Below are 16,029 nucleotides of genomic sequence, written 5' to 3' on the forward strand. Positions count from 1 at the left end.
GCAGACACGCACCCGCCGCCTGCGCTACACAGGGGCACTCGGGCCCGCAAAGTAACCTTAAAAACACGCAAAATGAGGCAAATCCATGTGATGCTCCATTAGAAACGGCAGCTCCGAGCAGCCCCGGGGGAGGGGCCGGGCCGAGCGCCGCGGCCCCGGCGGCGGCTCCGGCGGCGACTCCAGGCGAGAGCACGGCGGTCTGCGGAGCGCTCACCTGACGTAATTACGTCACCACCATGTCCACTCAGCACAGGTGCCCCGCCCCGCGGCCTGACGTCACCGCCCCGACAGGAGGGCGGGTAGCTCAAGGACGCTCCGCAGCGGGGCGGGGTGTGCCCCGAGCAGTCCAATAGAAGGAGAGGAGGTGGGCGGAGCTCCGAGAGCAGCGGAAGCTCTGATTGGCTGGAGGCAGTGTGTTTTGGCGACGGGAAGGCGGTGAACTGCCCGAGAGCGGGGTTCGCTGATTGGCTGCCGCGTTCCCGGTGCGGAGCGGCGCATGCGCAGAGCCGGGCGGGCGAGGCCTGATATGGACGGAGGCGGTGCGGGGCCGCCGGCTGCGTCTCGATCGCGAACGGTAACAGCGGCCCCGCTCCGGGGCCCGCGCCGGGCCGCCCGTCTGCTCACGGCGGGGTGAGGAGCGGCGCGGGTCCCCCTGGCCGGGCGTACCGCGCCCTGCTCCCCTGCGTCCTGGCCATTACCTCACGGCGGGTCCCGGTGGGTCCGCGGGAAGCGGCGGCGGTGGAAGCCGGGGGGAAGGTGGGGCAGGAGGCGGCGGCCGAGGTGGGGTTGTTGGAGCCTCATATTTGCCCCGAGTCGCGCGGCTGTGTCGAGCCGGGCCCGGGGCGTCCGGTGCTGTGGTAACGGCTCCTTCCCGGCGGCAGGACCGCGCTCAGCGCGCCCAGGTCTCAGCTTTGGACGCGCAGGACACGGTCTCTTGTTCGTAATGGGTCTTTCTTAAAGCCTGAGAGCCTCGCATGGGCTCTGTAGCTGTTTCACGCAGGTTATAATTGTTAACTACGTAAAAACCGGCACCGCGGGGCGTAACTTGGGGCGTGTGAGAAGCGGCCGCTGTTGTTTGGCCGCGGGGAGCTGCAGAATGTGCAGGCCCGCAGCAGCGGTGTTTGTGAATCGGTGTGTGGCACTACTTGTCTATTTACACGTTCAGTAAAGCCACCTTTGTTGCACAGCTACAGAGAGATACACTGTTACACCTTAGCCTTGGAGGATACGTGCAAAGTAATAACGATCTCAACAGTAAACCAACACGTAATTGTAACAATGTGTTCTATTTAGGTCCTGTATTTCCTAAAAAAAGGAGAAAAAAAAAAAAAGGAAAAAAAATGGACCAAGTGTTGGGTGACTCTTTTATTCCCTTTCTCTTCAGAGCGCACTGGAGTTTTCCTTTACTCCATGAAACACCGTCATGACAGACCAAGAGTATATTCTTTGCACCTGGAAGAAGCGTTTATGGCCAGCAAAGGTAAAGCAGATGTATAAATGAGGAAGGGTTGGTGGGTAGAACTTAGAAATGGTTGAAACAGAGTAGTTAGTAAGAGCTCTAAGTAAACATAGAATCGCAGAATGGGTTGGGTTGGAAAGGACCTTAAGATCATCTGGTTCCAACCCCCTGTGCTGCAGTAATAAGGAGAAAAATGACTGCTACAGCTGAACCCAGGATACTTGGCCAAGGATTTTAAATGCAGGCTTTTCTCTTTAACGTAGGTTTTGCGTAAAACTGGAGTTGCGAAGGAGATTTCTTTGGAAGTTGAAATACTTGGTTTGAAGGAACAGTTAAGTATTGTTTTAACTGTTATATGTTTGTATGCTAACATTAAAAGAAAGTAATTCCTTTATCTAAAGACACCTGTGAAGAGAGATTGTTGATTTACAGAGGGATTAGATGGCTAACCCCAGCCCACTGCCTTTGTAGAGCTGTCCATAGTGTCTTGTGGAACATCAATGAACAACATACTGACTGTTAGCTCAGAGATGCTTCACATATTTGTCTTTTTTTCCTTAACTTCTCCTAACAAGTGGGTTTTTTTGGTGGAGGAAGATACTGCAAGTTTATTGCCAGGTGAAAGTAGTGTTGTGCTTTTAGTAGTGTTTAGTGCTGTGACATTTTTGGTCAGCTTTGTTGTGTTTTCAGGATCAGTGTGAGCTGTGCAGATGCTGAAACACTGAAGGAAGAGCATATAGTGAACATTGCCTCTAACTTAGGTGAGGAAATGTCACGGTATTTGCTGCCTTGTATATACTCTGAATGTAAGCATACACAGTAGTTCTCTATTACACTTATATATTTATTGAGTGGGTTTGGGTTTTATTTTTCCTTTTTTTTCCCCTTTCCATTCCATCTTTAAAGTTTGAAGACAGACAAAACAGAATCACAGCTACTTTTGCTCTTCCCTTGTGTAACGTGTTGGGAGGAACATTGAAGAAACTTGTGTGTACTTCCCCTAAAGTAAGGCACTGGAGGCTTGCCTCTTGTGTGTCTTACATACTTTGCCTTAAGAATCACAGGTGATTTGAGTGTTAAGTTGCATCTTGAACAAAAGATAGACTATAAATGAAACTTCTTGGTTCTTAGATTTGAATAAAGGTTATTGCATGTTGTTCTTCATCAGATCAAAGGAATAATTTGAGTGAGGCTGTGGAAGAACTGCAGTATCGCCGGTCTCTTAAAATTGCCCTGGATATTTTGAATCCACATGGCTCACCGAAACAAGTACCACCTTCAGAAAACGGGCCAAGTACTCAGTTCTCGCAGGAGAACCATTCAGGATCTCTCTCATTGACCCCTTCACGTAGCTGTCGATCGCTCTTTAAAGAAAAGTCGGAGCCTCAGGCTTCCAAGAGGAAAAGAGAAGAAAAAAAGAGCCCCAGCCTGAAGACTGATACAGAAAAAACAGACTGGAAAGGTTCTTTTGTTTTGGAGGAGAATGCTGAAGCACACAAAAGTGGAACAAACCCTTCCAGATGTGATACTGAGGACTTGTGTAATACACTGAACTCAGAGAGTCAAAACTGCGAAGTACCAGAATCGGAATTACTACCAAGACAGAAAACCATTGAGCCCAGATTGTCGACAAAGTCCAGAGCAGGAAATAAAGTCTCCCCTAAATCAAAGGAGGAAAAAAGTAATCAAGGAAGAAAACAACTAAGCAGTGCAGGATCTCCTGTGTCATGTAGGAATGATTCCTCCAAGGATCAACTACAGCCCTTTGCTGAGGAGGGGTCTGCTCAGTCCATCCCCTGCACGTCTGGCACAGTGGTACCTGTCAGAAGCAGAAAGACCAGAAGTCAACTTAGAAGGACATTGCTGGATTCCTCTTGTAAAAGTGCCTCGGATGACTTGGAACAAAGCATCAGCAGTGAGAGCGAAAGTCTGGCAAAGCAGTTAGATGGAAGAAGAAAGCCAGCGAGTTTAAAACAGGTTAATGGAGACCAAAAGGCCAGTGCAACTGCATCCTCCTGTGGGAAAAGGAAATGCAGGAATTGCCCTGAATCTTCATCTGGGCCTTCTAATCATGGGGTGCTTTCTGACAGCATCCCCTTGCAGTGTGAGGAGGAGGAAAGTAAGAATACTGCAGATGTGGTCATGCAGAAAGTAAAGCCATTTCAGCTGCCGGACTTTGAGGAAGATGAAGGTGGGTGTGTCCCTTGTGGAAGGGAAAACTTCATACTGCTTGATTCTTGATCACTGTGACTCACCTTGCAGTGTTGCATTGCTTTTGTGAACGCAGTTCTTGAATTCCTGCGTTTGGTTCCTTTTGGTTGAAGTTTTGGAGAAGCAGAGAAAACACAATCACTTTATCACTAGCTAAACGCTGGTGTGGCATTGAGGCTGTGTGGAGCTGTTTAGGGTTTGGCATTGGGCACCTGTATTTAGCAGTAATTCTCACCCTTCACTAGAGGACTTGCTGATTTTGTGCTTAGTTTTTTCTCCATTTAGAGATAAAATGATGCTACATAAAGGAACAGGCTGGTGTAAAGTCCTGAAACCAGCTTCTTCTTGTTCCTTCTCCTTTTTCATCTTTTATTCAGATTATTAGGCCTTTACCTAGGCAGAAGATTGAGAATGGGAGTGGTGGGACTGGCCCTGGTGTGACAGTGACTCTTGTGGCTGCATGGGTGCTTACAGGGTTGTGTTTCACCTGGGCTGATGCTGATGATACTTCTTAATCACTGTTCCATGCCTCTCAACACTGGTGCTTGCTGCTCTTGGCAGGACTGGAATCATCTGACCTGTCTTCAAAGATACTTTCCTCGGAGAGTCTCTCTCGCCTCTCACCTCTAGTAGATGAAGAGGAGGAGGATGAAGAACTTCCTAGTATTTTATCACATCAAGGTGAGATGTCAGAGTGCCTCTGGGAGACTTTTTCACCCGAGATTGGTGTGCTCTTTTAGCTTCTAGTTTGCTGATAAGCTATGCTGATGAAACCTAACCTTTGCAGAAATTCACTCCAGCTTTATTCAAGCTTGGAATAAAATACGTTTATTTGGTGCCCCAGGGAGGCTTTTTGAAACAGAATGAAATGCAAATTGTTGTGCAAACTGGGCAAGGGCCTAGGAGTGAAGTCTCGTAGTTCCTGTATTCAGAACTTCTTGGGCTGCATTTTTGGGGGTGGTGGGGTTGAAACCTGTGAAAGTATTGAAGCCAAACTCCTTAAAGGAAGCTGATGGGAGAGGACAAGCTAACTGTCTTCTCTCATGTTTTAAAGAAAACTTACTTTATTTTTCATCATAGAACCACAATCAATTGAAGAAGGGATTTTGGTCTGGTGCAGATTGCGAAGGTACCCGTATTGGCCAGCAGTGGTAAGAACAGCTCGCTGCCTTCTTAGAGGGATATTGCAGAGGGGCTGACATGGAGCTGCTTCCCAAGTTCTTGAGTGTCTTTTGACCTTCTTGGCTTGCGTAGAGCTGGAAATGTTAAAGATATTCCAGTAGAAGTGTTCCAAAGAGAATAGAAGTAAATTTAGGTATGACAAAAGCATGTAAAAAATAAATGTGGTTGATTCACATCTTAGGTGTATTAGAGCAGAGCAGTACTACTGAGCCTTTATATCTTGTGTCACGAGGTAGGGTGGTCAGACCCAGTTAAGGAAAGAAAGAGGGATGGGTCCTTGTGCACCAACAAAAAATGCTTCACTGGGGTTACTTGCTATTCTTGGCACTTTAAAAACTTGTTTTTTCAAATTTGTCTCACTTCCTTGAAGTATGGAGTGTAGTGTAGAATATAGGTGGAAGATGTTCCTGCCTTGCAAGGATATTAGGATTTTAGGATGCTAATGAGACTTCATCCTTTCAACAGGTGAAAACTGTGAAGCGGAAACACAAAAAGGCCTGTGTGCTGTTAATAGAAGGGAATACGAATGACAAGAAAAAAGGGTAAATGTTGTGGATTCTGAGCGTATTCCAAACTTCCAGTTTCTTTTAGTGCCCTGTACTCTTTTCCTGGCACAGGGCAATTGCACTGTTAGTTAAAATGAAGGTTGATCTTGGAGGGAGGGACCAAGTAAGGTGAGGATTTGCAGGTGTGGACTATGTCCTTTGCAGGCTGCTGGTTGAGATAAGCTGGCATCATGTGAGCAGCTGATGCTCATCTGGGGAACAAAAGAAGGGCTGGGGACCCAGACAGTGGTTTTTACTTGTGGTTCCCCAACTTTCTGGAGACACCAGCCTGCCTTTAGTTTTGTCTTAAAACCAGGTACTTCTCAGTTGTTAAAGATTCCATAGTTTTAGCCTATTATGAAAACCCAAACTAATAAATCCTGCATTTCTGAATTCCTTATGAGATCTACTTTTCAGGGAGGTGTAGAGTTGCAGTAAATATAGAGGTGCAACTCAACCGCGCCTTCTCCCTAACTGCATTTCTTTGTGTCATCCAGCTTCTCAGTATCTCTTAGGAGTCTGAAGCACTTTGATTGTGAAGAAAAGCAGGACCTCATAGTAAGTACTACCAGTAACATGGAACTGCAAGTCTGTGCATGTGTTGGAAAATATAAAGTGGTATCACAGTGTGTAACTGACCCTGTGGAAGGAGTGTGGTGCAGCTGGCTGATCTGTGGCTGTTCACGCTTCTGTCTTCTCTTTTCACTGTATTCAATGATGTAATTAAATGTAATTCATGCTCCACTAGATGGAGAATAGCACAGGAAGGGGATCCCCTGGCGCCCTTTTCCGTCCCAGTGGGGCTGCTGTGCAGAATACCTGTGGAAGGCAGGCAGTTGCTTGGGACTCTTTTCACTTGTGGTTTTTCCGCGTGCCACAAAGCCACTCACGCTGGGTGACAAAGCACTGGCAGAAGTTGAATTTCAGGAGAATGCAGAAACTGCAAGTAAACTTTGATTCATTATCGTTAGCCATTTCTGTTACCTGGTTAGTGTCCTAGACTAAAAGCTTCAATAGGCTACTCCTTTTAGGGCTGTAAAGAGCTCTTGTTTTACAGGAACGAGCCAAAGAAGATTATCGCCAGGAAATTGAGTGGTGTATTCGACTGATTTCTGACTATCGAATTAGAGTAGGTAAGGAGATGTCATTCATTCTGATATACATCAGAAAAAAGATAACACCAAAACTGTCAGCTTTGTTTCACAGGCTTAATTGAACTGATAAATAACTCTGTTTTGGGCTTTTTAGGTTGTCATTCTTTTACGGGATCCTTCTTGGAATATTTTGCTGATGATATCAGTAAGTGAACCTGTTATCTTCTGTATTCTTCTCTTGGGAGGCAAGTTTAGCTCTAACATTTGCACATGTGTTGAGTGAGGCTTTAGACCCAGTGAGGGAGTACCAGTAAAATTCTCACACACCATTATTGCACTCTAATGGTTTTCAGAACCACAACAGAAGTTAAAAATTAAGACAACTGGGGAAACGACTCACTTCACCTTGTAGAGAGTTAATTTTAGAGCTCCTGTCAGAGCTTCAGCTCCCTAATTGGTGAAATCTTAATTTTTTTTTTTTTTTGTAGTGGTTTTTTACCCTCTTTGGTAAGGGAGGACAAAAAAATCCTATCAAGAAAGTCCCTTATATTAAGTTTGTGTATATAAGTGTGTATGCAGCGAAGCCTCTTGCTTTGTATATTTAAGTATGAATGATTGTGGCTTTCCTTTCAGGCTACCCAGTTAGAAAGGAAAGTTATCAAGGTTTAGTCCAAATGACCTTTCCAAATGCGGCAGAGGAAGATACTGAAGAGTCTTTATCAGAAACATCACTTCAGAAGCCCTCCAGGAAACTTCTTCCTGACAGGACAAGAGCTGCTAGAGATAAAGCAAATAAAAAGATAGTGGAGTTTATAGTGAAGACTAAGGGGGCTGAAGAGCATCTTTTGGCTATTTTGAAAAGCAGAAAACAATCTCGGTGGCTGCAGGGATTCCTGAATTCAAGACAGTACGTGACATGTGTTGAAACATATTTGGAGGATGAAGAACAATTGGACCTTGTAGTGAACTACTTGAAGGGAGTATATCATGAAACAGAGGCTAAACATCTGCATCACATAAATGGAGATGGAATAAAATTTATTTCAGATGTCCTTTTGCCTGAAGTAAGTAAATGAGAAACATTGAGAAAGTACATGTTAAAGTAAGGAAATGACATCAGTGTTTTGTGATTTGAGTTCAGTGACTTGCAGAGTGTTACCTGGGAGCTGAGTGGTGGTTGAGCTGAGCAGGTATGTTCACACCTGCCTGGTCCATGCAGCTTGAGGGGCATGAAACTAGTTTCTCTCTATATCTTGGGCAAAGACTATTCCATTCCATGCAGTCCTAAGTTATGTTTGTGGGCTGTTAAGCTGTCAGCACAAAATGGAGAAACTTTAGGTAGTGTTTTTTAAAGGCAGAATGATTGCTTTCAAGTCTATTTGATTCCTTCCGAAACTCTTCAAATCTTTGGGTTTGGGGTGGTTTTTATTAATTCGGCAAGTTATCGCTGGGGTTTCTTGGGTTCTTTGTGCTGGGAGGTGGTGGGTTGGTTTTTACAGTTAGACTTTTAGATACTTAATGTCCTTCCTAGGAATTTTCCCAGCACATTAGTAACCTCTGTAAAAACAAAATTACTATGAAGAGTATCATAATCTGGTTTTAAAATACTCTTCTGGGAATGATAAAGGACAAGTTTGTATTATTTAAGAACTTCAGGTTTTATCCAAGTTTCCTAAGTGATTGATTTTAGAATAAGGTCCCTCATTGACCGAGACAGCTCATTTGTACTCATGAAATAAAAGCTAAGCCACGAACAGTGATTTGGAACCAATTACTTTTCTAGGCTATAATTTATGCGATTTCTGCTGTGGATGATATAGATTACAAGAAAGCAGAAGAGAAGTATATCAAAGGACCATCTGTGAGCAAAAGGTATCTTTTATTTTTAGTATGCTCTGAATTTTTCTTACTACTTCACTGTTTGTATGGGAAAGAGTGTAAGGGCAGGAGAGTTCAGGATCCTCCCTCCTATATGGCAATTTTGTCATTGTCTTAAGTAACAAAGTGATTATACATGGGCAATGTTCTTGCTGCATTGCAGTAACCCACTGCAAACAGTTTCATATGTTGAGGTTATTTTTACTACAGAACTTTGTATTTCTTCTCAGGGAGAGAGAAATATTTGACGAAGAAATTCTAGAAAGGAAGAAGTGGAAGACCAAGCTAGCGCTTGCAGACGGTGTCTGAACAGTGGCACAACCTCTCCCCCCTTCCCTTGGCACTGAGTGTATGTAATGAAGTGCTTATTTGTATAAAATAGGTAATTCTTTATTTTCAAAACCTGTTTGTGTATCTCTGAAAGAGGTAGCCGTTGCACTGCTCTCAAATGCAGTCCTGTCTTCAGTCCTTGCTCCTCATCCTGCGCCCTGGAGCTGTTCTTGCCGTGTTGAACTGCCTGTGAAAGACAATGCAACGGGTGTTGGGAGCGCTGCGGGTGTGTGGCTGCCTCGATCCTCATCCATTCAGCATCCTTAACATGGAACTGCAGGTGTTTTGCAGAGCTTCTTGATAGAATGCTGAGTTTTGTAGGAATGATTTTGGCCAAATAGCTGACAATGGGAGGGCTGTTGTCTTTGACTAACACAGACTGGTGGAGGATGTAGCCATGTATTGCTGGATGACTCTACCACTACTGAATGTCTGCGGGTTTCCTGTCTGAAAACATTCCCAGTGGGTTGACTGTTCCTGCTTTACATGTCTCGAAGTGTGGGGAAATAAAACTGGTAGCTAGTGTTTCAAGCAGAATAACAAAGGCTTCGTGTTTATTGATGGGATGGCTGTAAAATCCAGTGGGAAAAGAACCCAGTATTTGCTTAAAAGAACAAATCCCATTCACTTTTCCATGTAAAAGTGAAGCTATTTTGAATGCTGGTTTATTGCTTTTTGAGGCCATAATTTTAGGAACAGTTATTTGTCTTTATCTGATTTAAATACCAAATTCCATCCTGTAGTTCCCAGCTTTTTGCAAGGGGTCTAGCATATTGCAAATTGCCTTTGACAGACTCGCAGTGTTATTGGAGACTACGTAATGATAAAACCCCAGTGACTCATTTTTCTTAGAATGAAAATATGATCTGCTGTTTCAAGAGAAACCAAGGTGATTTGAAATTCAGAAGTTTAAATGTAAATTGGGATACAAATGTGTATTGTGGCTATTGTTACTATCGTTAATATGTATTTTAATTATACTTTTAATTACTTTATAATGAGCTTTAATATGCATTTGGAATCCTTATGTTTTCAAAGGGCCATTACTGAGTGCCTAAACTATAGGTGACTTGGTCCTCAGTGTATCCTCAGGTTCCCCCTCCTTCAAAACGTGATCCTGTGTGCATTTCCCAATTGAAATTCCTAAAGTACTTCTAAGGTCCTTCTCCAGCCCCCTGCATGGCAGCAGTGCTCCCCATCCACCTCGGCTTCATCTCAGCCCTTTTCACACCTTTCACTATCCCAGTTTGATTCAGTGTGGACAAGTTCTCCTTTCAGAAATCAAACTGTGTTGTGCCAAAGGCTGACTAAGAGTGTAAACGTGAGTTGGAGCACTCTCAGCTGTTTGTATCTTTAAAAACCACCTTCAAACCAGGCATTACAGGTTCCTTACAGGGCTGTTTGCACCTCAGGACCAAACTCAGTTCTGAGATGTACAGGATTGTGTTGTAAATCAATTAAAAGTTGTTGAAGTGAATCGTTAAAGGCTTGTTACTTTTATTTGCTTCAGTTCTGCCAAGCAGCAAGGTGCTGCTGTGGTTGCATGGCCAGATGCTTCCACCCCCATTTCACACTGGGTTGAGATTATTTTTGCGTATTGGATAAAACTGCACTATTGTGCTGCAAGTGCCAGTTTCATGTTGTTAAATTCATTGGGGTGAGTACAAGAAAGCAGATGTGCTGTTGTCTGTTCCTGTGCTTTATTTGGAGTTCTCACCTCTGGTGAGAAGTAAGCTGCTTGTTGGACTTGTCCTGTTTAACTAAAGCAGCTTCCTTTGCTCCGTACCTGGCCGTGGGTGTTGCTAGGAGGTTAAAGTGACTCGGAGCCGGGTTTTGGTGCGTTCTCCGGCGCTGGCTTAAGGGGCATTTTGCAGCCCGAGGCCCGGCAGGAAAAAGAGACGGCTGCTGCCGAAACCCGGGATCGAACCAGGGACCTTTAGATCTTCAGTCTAACGCTCTCCCAACTGAGCTATTCCGGCTGCGCGAGAGCGCTTCCCCCGCCCCTCCCGTCACCGCCGGCGGGGCCCCGGGCGGGGCGTCCCCGGTGCCGCTCCCACAGCGGCGGGCGCGGCGGCGGCGGGGCCAGCGCGGTCTCTGTGGCGCAATCGGTTAGCGCGTTCGGCTGTTAACCGAAAGGTTGGTGGTTCGAGCCCACCCAGGGACGATCGCTCCTTTTTCCCTGCGCGGCCGCCCCTCCGGGGCCCAGCGGCGCCGGGTCGCGCCCGACGCCTCTCGCTTCTTTTTACCGAGGGCCGCGGCAGGGCCGGGCCGCTGCCCGCGGAACTCCCCGCGCCGCCCCGCGTTCCCCGCCGGCGCGCTGAGGCGGCGCACCGGGCCCGCGCCGGGCCGCTTATCGGGTGCACCGCGCCCAGAGGTTGCCTGAAGGGCTGCGGGCGAGATGGCGGCGCTGGGCTGTGAGCGGGGCCTCCGCGAGGGACCGAGCCGGGAGCGGGGCTGAGGGGGGACCCGGGGAGCGGGCGGGGACCGTGGGGTGTCCCTGCTCCCGCCGAGGCAGCCCCGGGCTGAGCTCGCTGCCGGGTTCGGGCCGTTCCCTTCTCCGCGGTGGCGACCTCCGGCCGGAGCTGAGCTCTCCCGTCCTCTCGTTGCAGGTCTTCGCCTCCCTGGGCGCGGCGCGCTCGCCTGGCGGTGAGGGCCGGGGCTGGCGGGGGGGAGCAGCCGGGGCCGCGATGGGTGTTCGGTGGTTTCTCTTCCCCGGCTGGGGGCGATCCGAGCGCTTGGTTTCTCCCTGCCTGGGGCCGTTGTGCTCCCTCCCCGCAGGGGACAGCCCCGGTGCCAGGTCATCGCGGCACACCGAGCTCAGCGATGGTTGTTCTTCTTTCCAGGCCCGGTGCCGTGGTCCCTGTTCACGCTCGGCTGCTCCATCAGACGCCGGTGACTGACCATGCTGACAGGTACCGCTGGTGCTTCAGGGCCCGTTCCTCAACTGAGTCCATCCTCCCGCGGGTGAGGGATCCCCAGCGGTACAGGGCAAAAAACCTCCTGTTCACAGCAGCTCTGTCTGTGCGTGACAATCTTCTCGTTGCTTCGCATCTTAAAAGGCAGGATTAACTGCCAGGCTGCTGTAAGCCTGTGAGCCCTGGAGACGAGCCCACCAGGCCCCCTCTATAATGTGGGTACAGCGAACACAGGGGCTCTGAGCAATAAACTCCATAGCTCTCCCCACAGCGAAGGGAACATTCCTCCCCTTGCTCTAAACACAGTCTGCAGTGGGTGTGAGATTGTCCATAAGCAATGTGCCACGGGTTCTCGAAGGGATCACAGCTCCTCGAGGCTGATGATTGTATTCTGCAGTTACGCTAAATAGTCGGAGATTGACACTCCTGCACTGTTTGTCTTCAGCTCTGTCCAAGTCCAGCAAAAGAGCTCAGCCGTTGTGCAGAAAAAGTCCTACGTCCCCAGTAGCAGGGGTGAATACATTGTCACCAAACTCGATGACCTGGTCAACTGGGCGAGAAGGGTGAGTTCCTGAAACTGTCATGCTCGCTAGGGAGCAATGGTATTGAATGCTTTGAGGTGCTGGTGCGAAATGGAGTTGAGCCATCTCTTCCTCAGGATAAAAATAGGTTCAAAATTCTCCAGTTTCTTGGCCAGAGGTTGACATTTGGGATACTGTGGTCAGAGCAGGAGGGTGGTGCAGAGCAGTGCAGGCTGCCTGTCTGAACAGAGCTGGCCTTCAGACACGAGCAGAAGGTGCCTTCTGGTTTTCCATAATCCTTGTAACAAGCGGCTGCTCTGTGCCATGGAGAAGGCTGAATCCAGGGTGCTCTGGCTTAGCTCAATTTTGCCTCCTCCAGCCACCGCTGCCCTTGTGCAGGGCTCCTGAGGTGGCTGCTTTAGCAGTGTGACATGTTAAGGGGAGCGTCTTCACCTTTGAGCATGTTCAGCGTCTCTGAGGCTGCAAACACTCAGATCTCTACGTGTCTGTTCCCCTGGAGCCGTGGGTTTTGCTCTCCTACCTAATGGCAAACACCGTTTTCACTTACAATGCACTGAACAGACCTTGAGCCTTCTCTTGTTCTGTTTCCTTCTCTGTCTGATCACCTCTTGAGTCACCCGTGCAGGGTCTCTGCTCTCTCCACAACCTGCCTCTTCTGCTGCAGAGCTCCTTGTGGCCGATGACGTTTGGCCTGGCGTGCTGCGCCGTGGAGATGATGCACATGGCGGCTCCTCGCTACGACATGGACCGCTTCGGGGTGGTGTTTCGAGCCAGTCCCCGGCAAGCTGATGTCATGATCGTGGCTGGCACTCTGACGAACAAGATGGCCCCGGCTCTCCGGAAGGTACCGGGGCTGCGGTGGGCACCTCGTGTGTGCTGGGAGGCAACGGGGGCTGAGCTGAGCTGTCTCTGTCCTGCAGGTCTATGACCAGATGCCAGAACCTCGCTACGTGGTCTCCATGGGGAGGTAAGTGCCAGGACATGCTTGTCGCCTCCTCATACTTGGTGGGAGAAATCTGCTGTTGCCTGCTTGAGCCAGGGAGATGAAGGGAGAGGAACCCATTTCTCATTTTGTTTCTAACCCCTGGAATTATATAAAGAGGCCTTGTTACAAAGGAAACATAAAGGCTCCCTTTCATTAGGGTGAGGAGAACGATGTCTGTCAAATCACTGTGAACTGCAGAGTTTTCCCTGGGGGTTTGCAACTGTCAGAGTCTGGGGACTTGCACGTGTCCAGAATATCACAATTCGTGTTTAGATGAAACCTTTCAAACAACTTCTGCAGCACAAGACAGAACCTCAGCTTCATGCAGCTCTGACATGGTGGAGCTGACAACTTGTTTGTCTCCTGGGGCTGAGGGCAGCCATTTCACCAGGGCCTGGAGCAAACAGCTCTAGAAATACTCTGTGCAGATGTGGTGAAATCAAAAAGGGGCTGCAGTATGGAGGAAGGACTGTCTAAATATCTGCTTCGGAGGAGTAATGAAAATGGTTTGGTTTGGTTGGGTTTGGTTCGTAGAATCATAGAATGGTTTGGGTTGGAAAGGACCTTAAGATCATCCAGTTCCAACCCCCTGCCATGAGCAGGGGCGCCTCACACTAGCTCAAGGCTCTGTCCAACCTTGCCTTGAACACTGCGAGGGATGGAGCATTCACCACTTCTTTGGGCACTCTGTGCCAGCGCCTCACCACCCTCACGGTAAAGAACTTCTTCCTTATATCCAACCTGAACTTCCCCTGTTTAAGTTTAAAATTCAGCTTGAAATGTAACAGCCTGTGAGTGTAGCCTCTGCCAACCGGGGCTGGTGAGGAGGCTGAATGGCCACGGTGTGAACCTTGGCATCATGCTGTAGGGCTCTGTGCCTGTGGCGCTCGGATGCCGGCCTCATGTTATCCTCTGCCTCCCGCTCCCCTTTGCCTCCCGTCTCCTTTCCTGGGGCTGCCAAACCACGTTTAACCAAGCTGAACCCTGCCCGTCTCTCGCAGCTGTGCCAATGGAGGGGGTTACTACCACTACTCCTACTCCGTGGTGAGGGGCTGCGACCGCATCGTGCCGGTGGACATCTATGTGCCAGGTAGGAAGGGTGGCTCCAGATGCCATGGTGCCAGCTCAGAGCAGCACGGCAGGGAAGTTCATTTTGCCCATTTGGCCAGTGCTTAGTGTAGTTTTTCAAGATCTTTCTGTTTCAAACTGTGTTGTTGAAGTTGCAGATGCTTCAGTAAGATCCAGTAAGCGAGTGGGGGGGTTCTGGTGATGTTACTCACCAGTAACCATTGTGTAAAGTGTGGGCTATAGTTTAGTCAACCACATACTCTTGTGAGATATCACTTTGTTGAAAAGTGAAGCATTTCATTGTTTTAAAAAGACCTTTCCAGAAGAACACTTTAGTTTCTTTAAACTCCAGAATGCCTCTTGCTTTTTTAAACCCCACAGCCAGTGGCACACACAAAGGCAGAGGGAGATGGAAGCTGCTTCGGCGCAAAGCCTGGGGTTTGTCACTTCTCCATCTGCTGGCTACATTTCAGTGCAGCAAGCAGCCCTGTGGCTTCCTTTTTCTCTCTCTCAGGTTGCCCACCTACTGCTGAGGCTTTGCTGTATGGAATCCTGCAGCTTCAGAAGAAAATCAAACGGGAGAAGAAGATTCAGATCTGGTACAGGAAATAGCCTTTTATTTATGACCTCCCCTCTTGCTTGCCTTCATACGCACAATCAACCCATGTCCTCACACACCTTCTAATAAAACTCTACCTGGTTAAGACACTCTTCTGTCTTTAATACATCCCTCATATCTGAAGTGTTTTAACTCATTTAAAAACCAGATTAAAAAGCAGGAGCTGGATTTGGTAACATTCACTGTGGTAACATTCACTGACCTGAATGGCTCTGAGGGAGGAAGATGTTTGAAGTTACCTATCGTGACACAAAGGCTTTGCCTGAAACCTGGGACTTGCTCTTTGGCTTTGTTTGGGAAGGTTTGAGGCCAGCGCAGGTCCGGGCCAATGCTGAGGCCTCCCTTGAGCTCATCTCTTACTACCTACTTTATGTTTATAGTACCTACAAAGGATCTAATAAATCCTTTATATCTGTGTGCACAGCAGCCAGAAATCAATTCTATTTCTGTAATGTAAGTAAAATATTAATGCTAAAAATGCGACTAATATAAACGAATGCTGCAGCACTCCTTGGCACAGGAGGAATGGAGCAGCCCCTGGCAGGTTTTGGTTCTGGATGTGGCCTGGGCAAGGAGCAGTCACAGCAGAATTACACACACGCTTTTGAAAGACAAATAATTTGCTCTGAATCAGCAATTGTGGCTTTCATTTGGGTTTTTTAATGGATTTTATCCCTTCTGGGTAGAGAGAGGAAACGTCATTTATGCGCTGTTGAACTGCAAGGAGGTTGTGAGGATCAGAACTTGCTGCAGTGGGCTTCAGCCAGAAGTCCTGGGAAAACCACCAGGGAGTTGCTGCAGGAGCAGCTGAAGTGCCTCCAGCCACCCCATGTTCCTGCTTCTCCTGCCTGGTTTAGGTCATTTGGCCACCCGGGATTTCTAAAAATGATCCGGGTTTTAGAGGATAAAACATCTAGTCCTTGAAGCCCTTTGGCCAAAGGCTCTGCAGCACGCTCTTGAATTACAGCTTAATTGAGGTATTCATCAAGGAGGTCTGAGTCTTGAGCAGAAACTGCCGGCCCTTGGGATGGATGGGATGCCCTTGGGATGGATGGGATGCCCTTGGGATGGATGCCTGGATGCTGGGTGGGACTCTGCTCTGCAGAGCCCAGAGGCCCCTCCAGGGCAAGGGCTTCATGCTGGGTGACATCCTCTGGGCAACATCCTCGGTGGAGCAGGGAGTCCTTTTGTCCAGAAGGTC

The 16,029-nt window shown here is 48.1% G+C and overlaps 2 protein-coding genes and 2 non-coding genes across 8 annotated transcripts; 3 read left to right on the plus strand and 1 right to left on the minus strand.

Moving 5' to 3' along the window:
* Positions 1-507: 507 nt before the first annotated feature.
* On the plus strand, positions 508-10,184 carry PWWP3A (PWWP domain containing 3A, DNA repair factor). Of its 5 annotated transcripts, none has more exons than XM_030509141.1 (15): positions 508-714; positions 1,385-1,480; positions 1,723-1,790; positions 2,150-2,220; positions 2,628-3,650; positions 4,232-4,351; positions 4,751-4,821; positions 5,318-5,394; positions 5,895-5,955; positions 6,146-6,343; positions 6,455-6,530; positions 6,646-6,696; positions 7,125-7,555; positions 8,275-8,363; positions 8,600-10,184. In XM_030509141.1, the coding sequence occupies exons 2-15, from the start codon at positions 1,424-1,426 to the stop codon at positions 8,676-8,678; spliced, it is 2,472 nt and encodes an 823-aa protein (XP_030365001.1). In that variant the 5' UTR covers positions 508-714; positions 1,385-1,423; the 3' UTR covers positions 8,679-10,184. The 5 variants fall into 5 exon arrangements, with proteins under 5 accessions (XP_030365001.1, XP_030365004.1, XP_030365006.1 ...); XM_030509144.1 differs by having other exon boundaries at positions 508-574; XM_030509145.1 differs by having other exon boundaries at positions 519-630.
* A 421-nt stretch (positions 10,185-10,605) lies between these two features.
* Positions 10,606-10,678, minus strand: TRNAF-GAA. Its single transcript has one exon. It is a non-coding gene; the product is annotated as a tRNA-Phe (tRNA).
* A 111-nt stretch (positions 10,679-10,789) lies between these two features.
* Positions 10,790-10,863, plus strand: TRNAN-GUU. Its single transcript has one exon. It is a non-coding gene; the product is annotated as a tRNA-Asn (tRNA).
* Positions 10,864-10,885: 22 nt separating this feature from the next.
* On the plus strand, positions 10,886-14,920 carry NDUFS7 (NADH:ubiquinone oxidoreductase core subunit S7). The gene is made up of 8 exons (XM_030509150.1): positions 10,886-11,113; positions 11,309-11,345; positions 11,543-11,611; positions 12,060-12,177; positions 12,821-13,000; positions 13,077-13,123; positions 14,143-14,231; positions 14,724-14,920. Exons 1-8 carry the CDS (start codon positions 11,098-11,100, stop codon positions 14,819-14,821), a joined length of 654 nt encoding a protein of 217 aa, XP_030365010.1. The 5' UTR covers positions 10,886-11,097; the 3' UTR covers positions 14,822-14,920.
* The last annotated feature ends 1,109 nt before the right edge of the window (positions 14,921-16,029 follow it).

Source organism: Strigops habroptila, chromosome 20 (assembly GCF_004027225.2).
Source record: "Strigops habroptila isolate Jane chromosome 20, bStrHab1.2.pri, whole genome shotgun sequence".
NCBI classification, from domain to species: domain Eukaryota; kingdom Metazoa; phylum Chordata; class Aves; order Psittaciformes; family Psittacidae; genus Strigops; species Strigops habroptila.

Coding starts and splice junctions, on each gene's coding strand:
- PWWP3A (XM_030509141.1), top strand. CDS start 1,424: ATGACAGACCAAGAGTATATTCTTTGCACCTGGAAGAAGCGTTTATGG. Junction 1,791..2,149: donor ATACTTGGTTTGAAGGAACA/GTTAAGTATTGT, acceptor TTGTGTTTTCAG/GATCAGTGTGAGCTGTGCAG. Junction 3,651..4,231: donor GGACTTTGAGGAAGATGAAG/GTGGGTGTGTCC, acceptor TGCTCTTGGCAG/GACTGGAATCATCTGACCTG.
- NDUFS7 (XM_030509150.1), top strand. Junction 13,001..13,076: donor TGGCCCCGGCTCTCCGGAAG/GTACCGGGGCTG, acceptor TCTGTCCTGCAG/GTCTATGACCAGATGCCAGA. Junction 13,124..14,142: donor TACGTGGTCTCCATGGGGAG/GTAAGTGCCAGG, acceptor CGTCTCTCGCAG/CTGTGCCAATGGAGGGGGTT.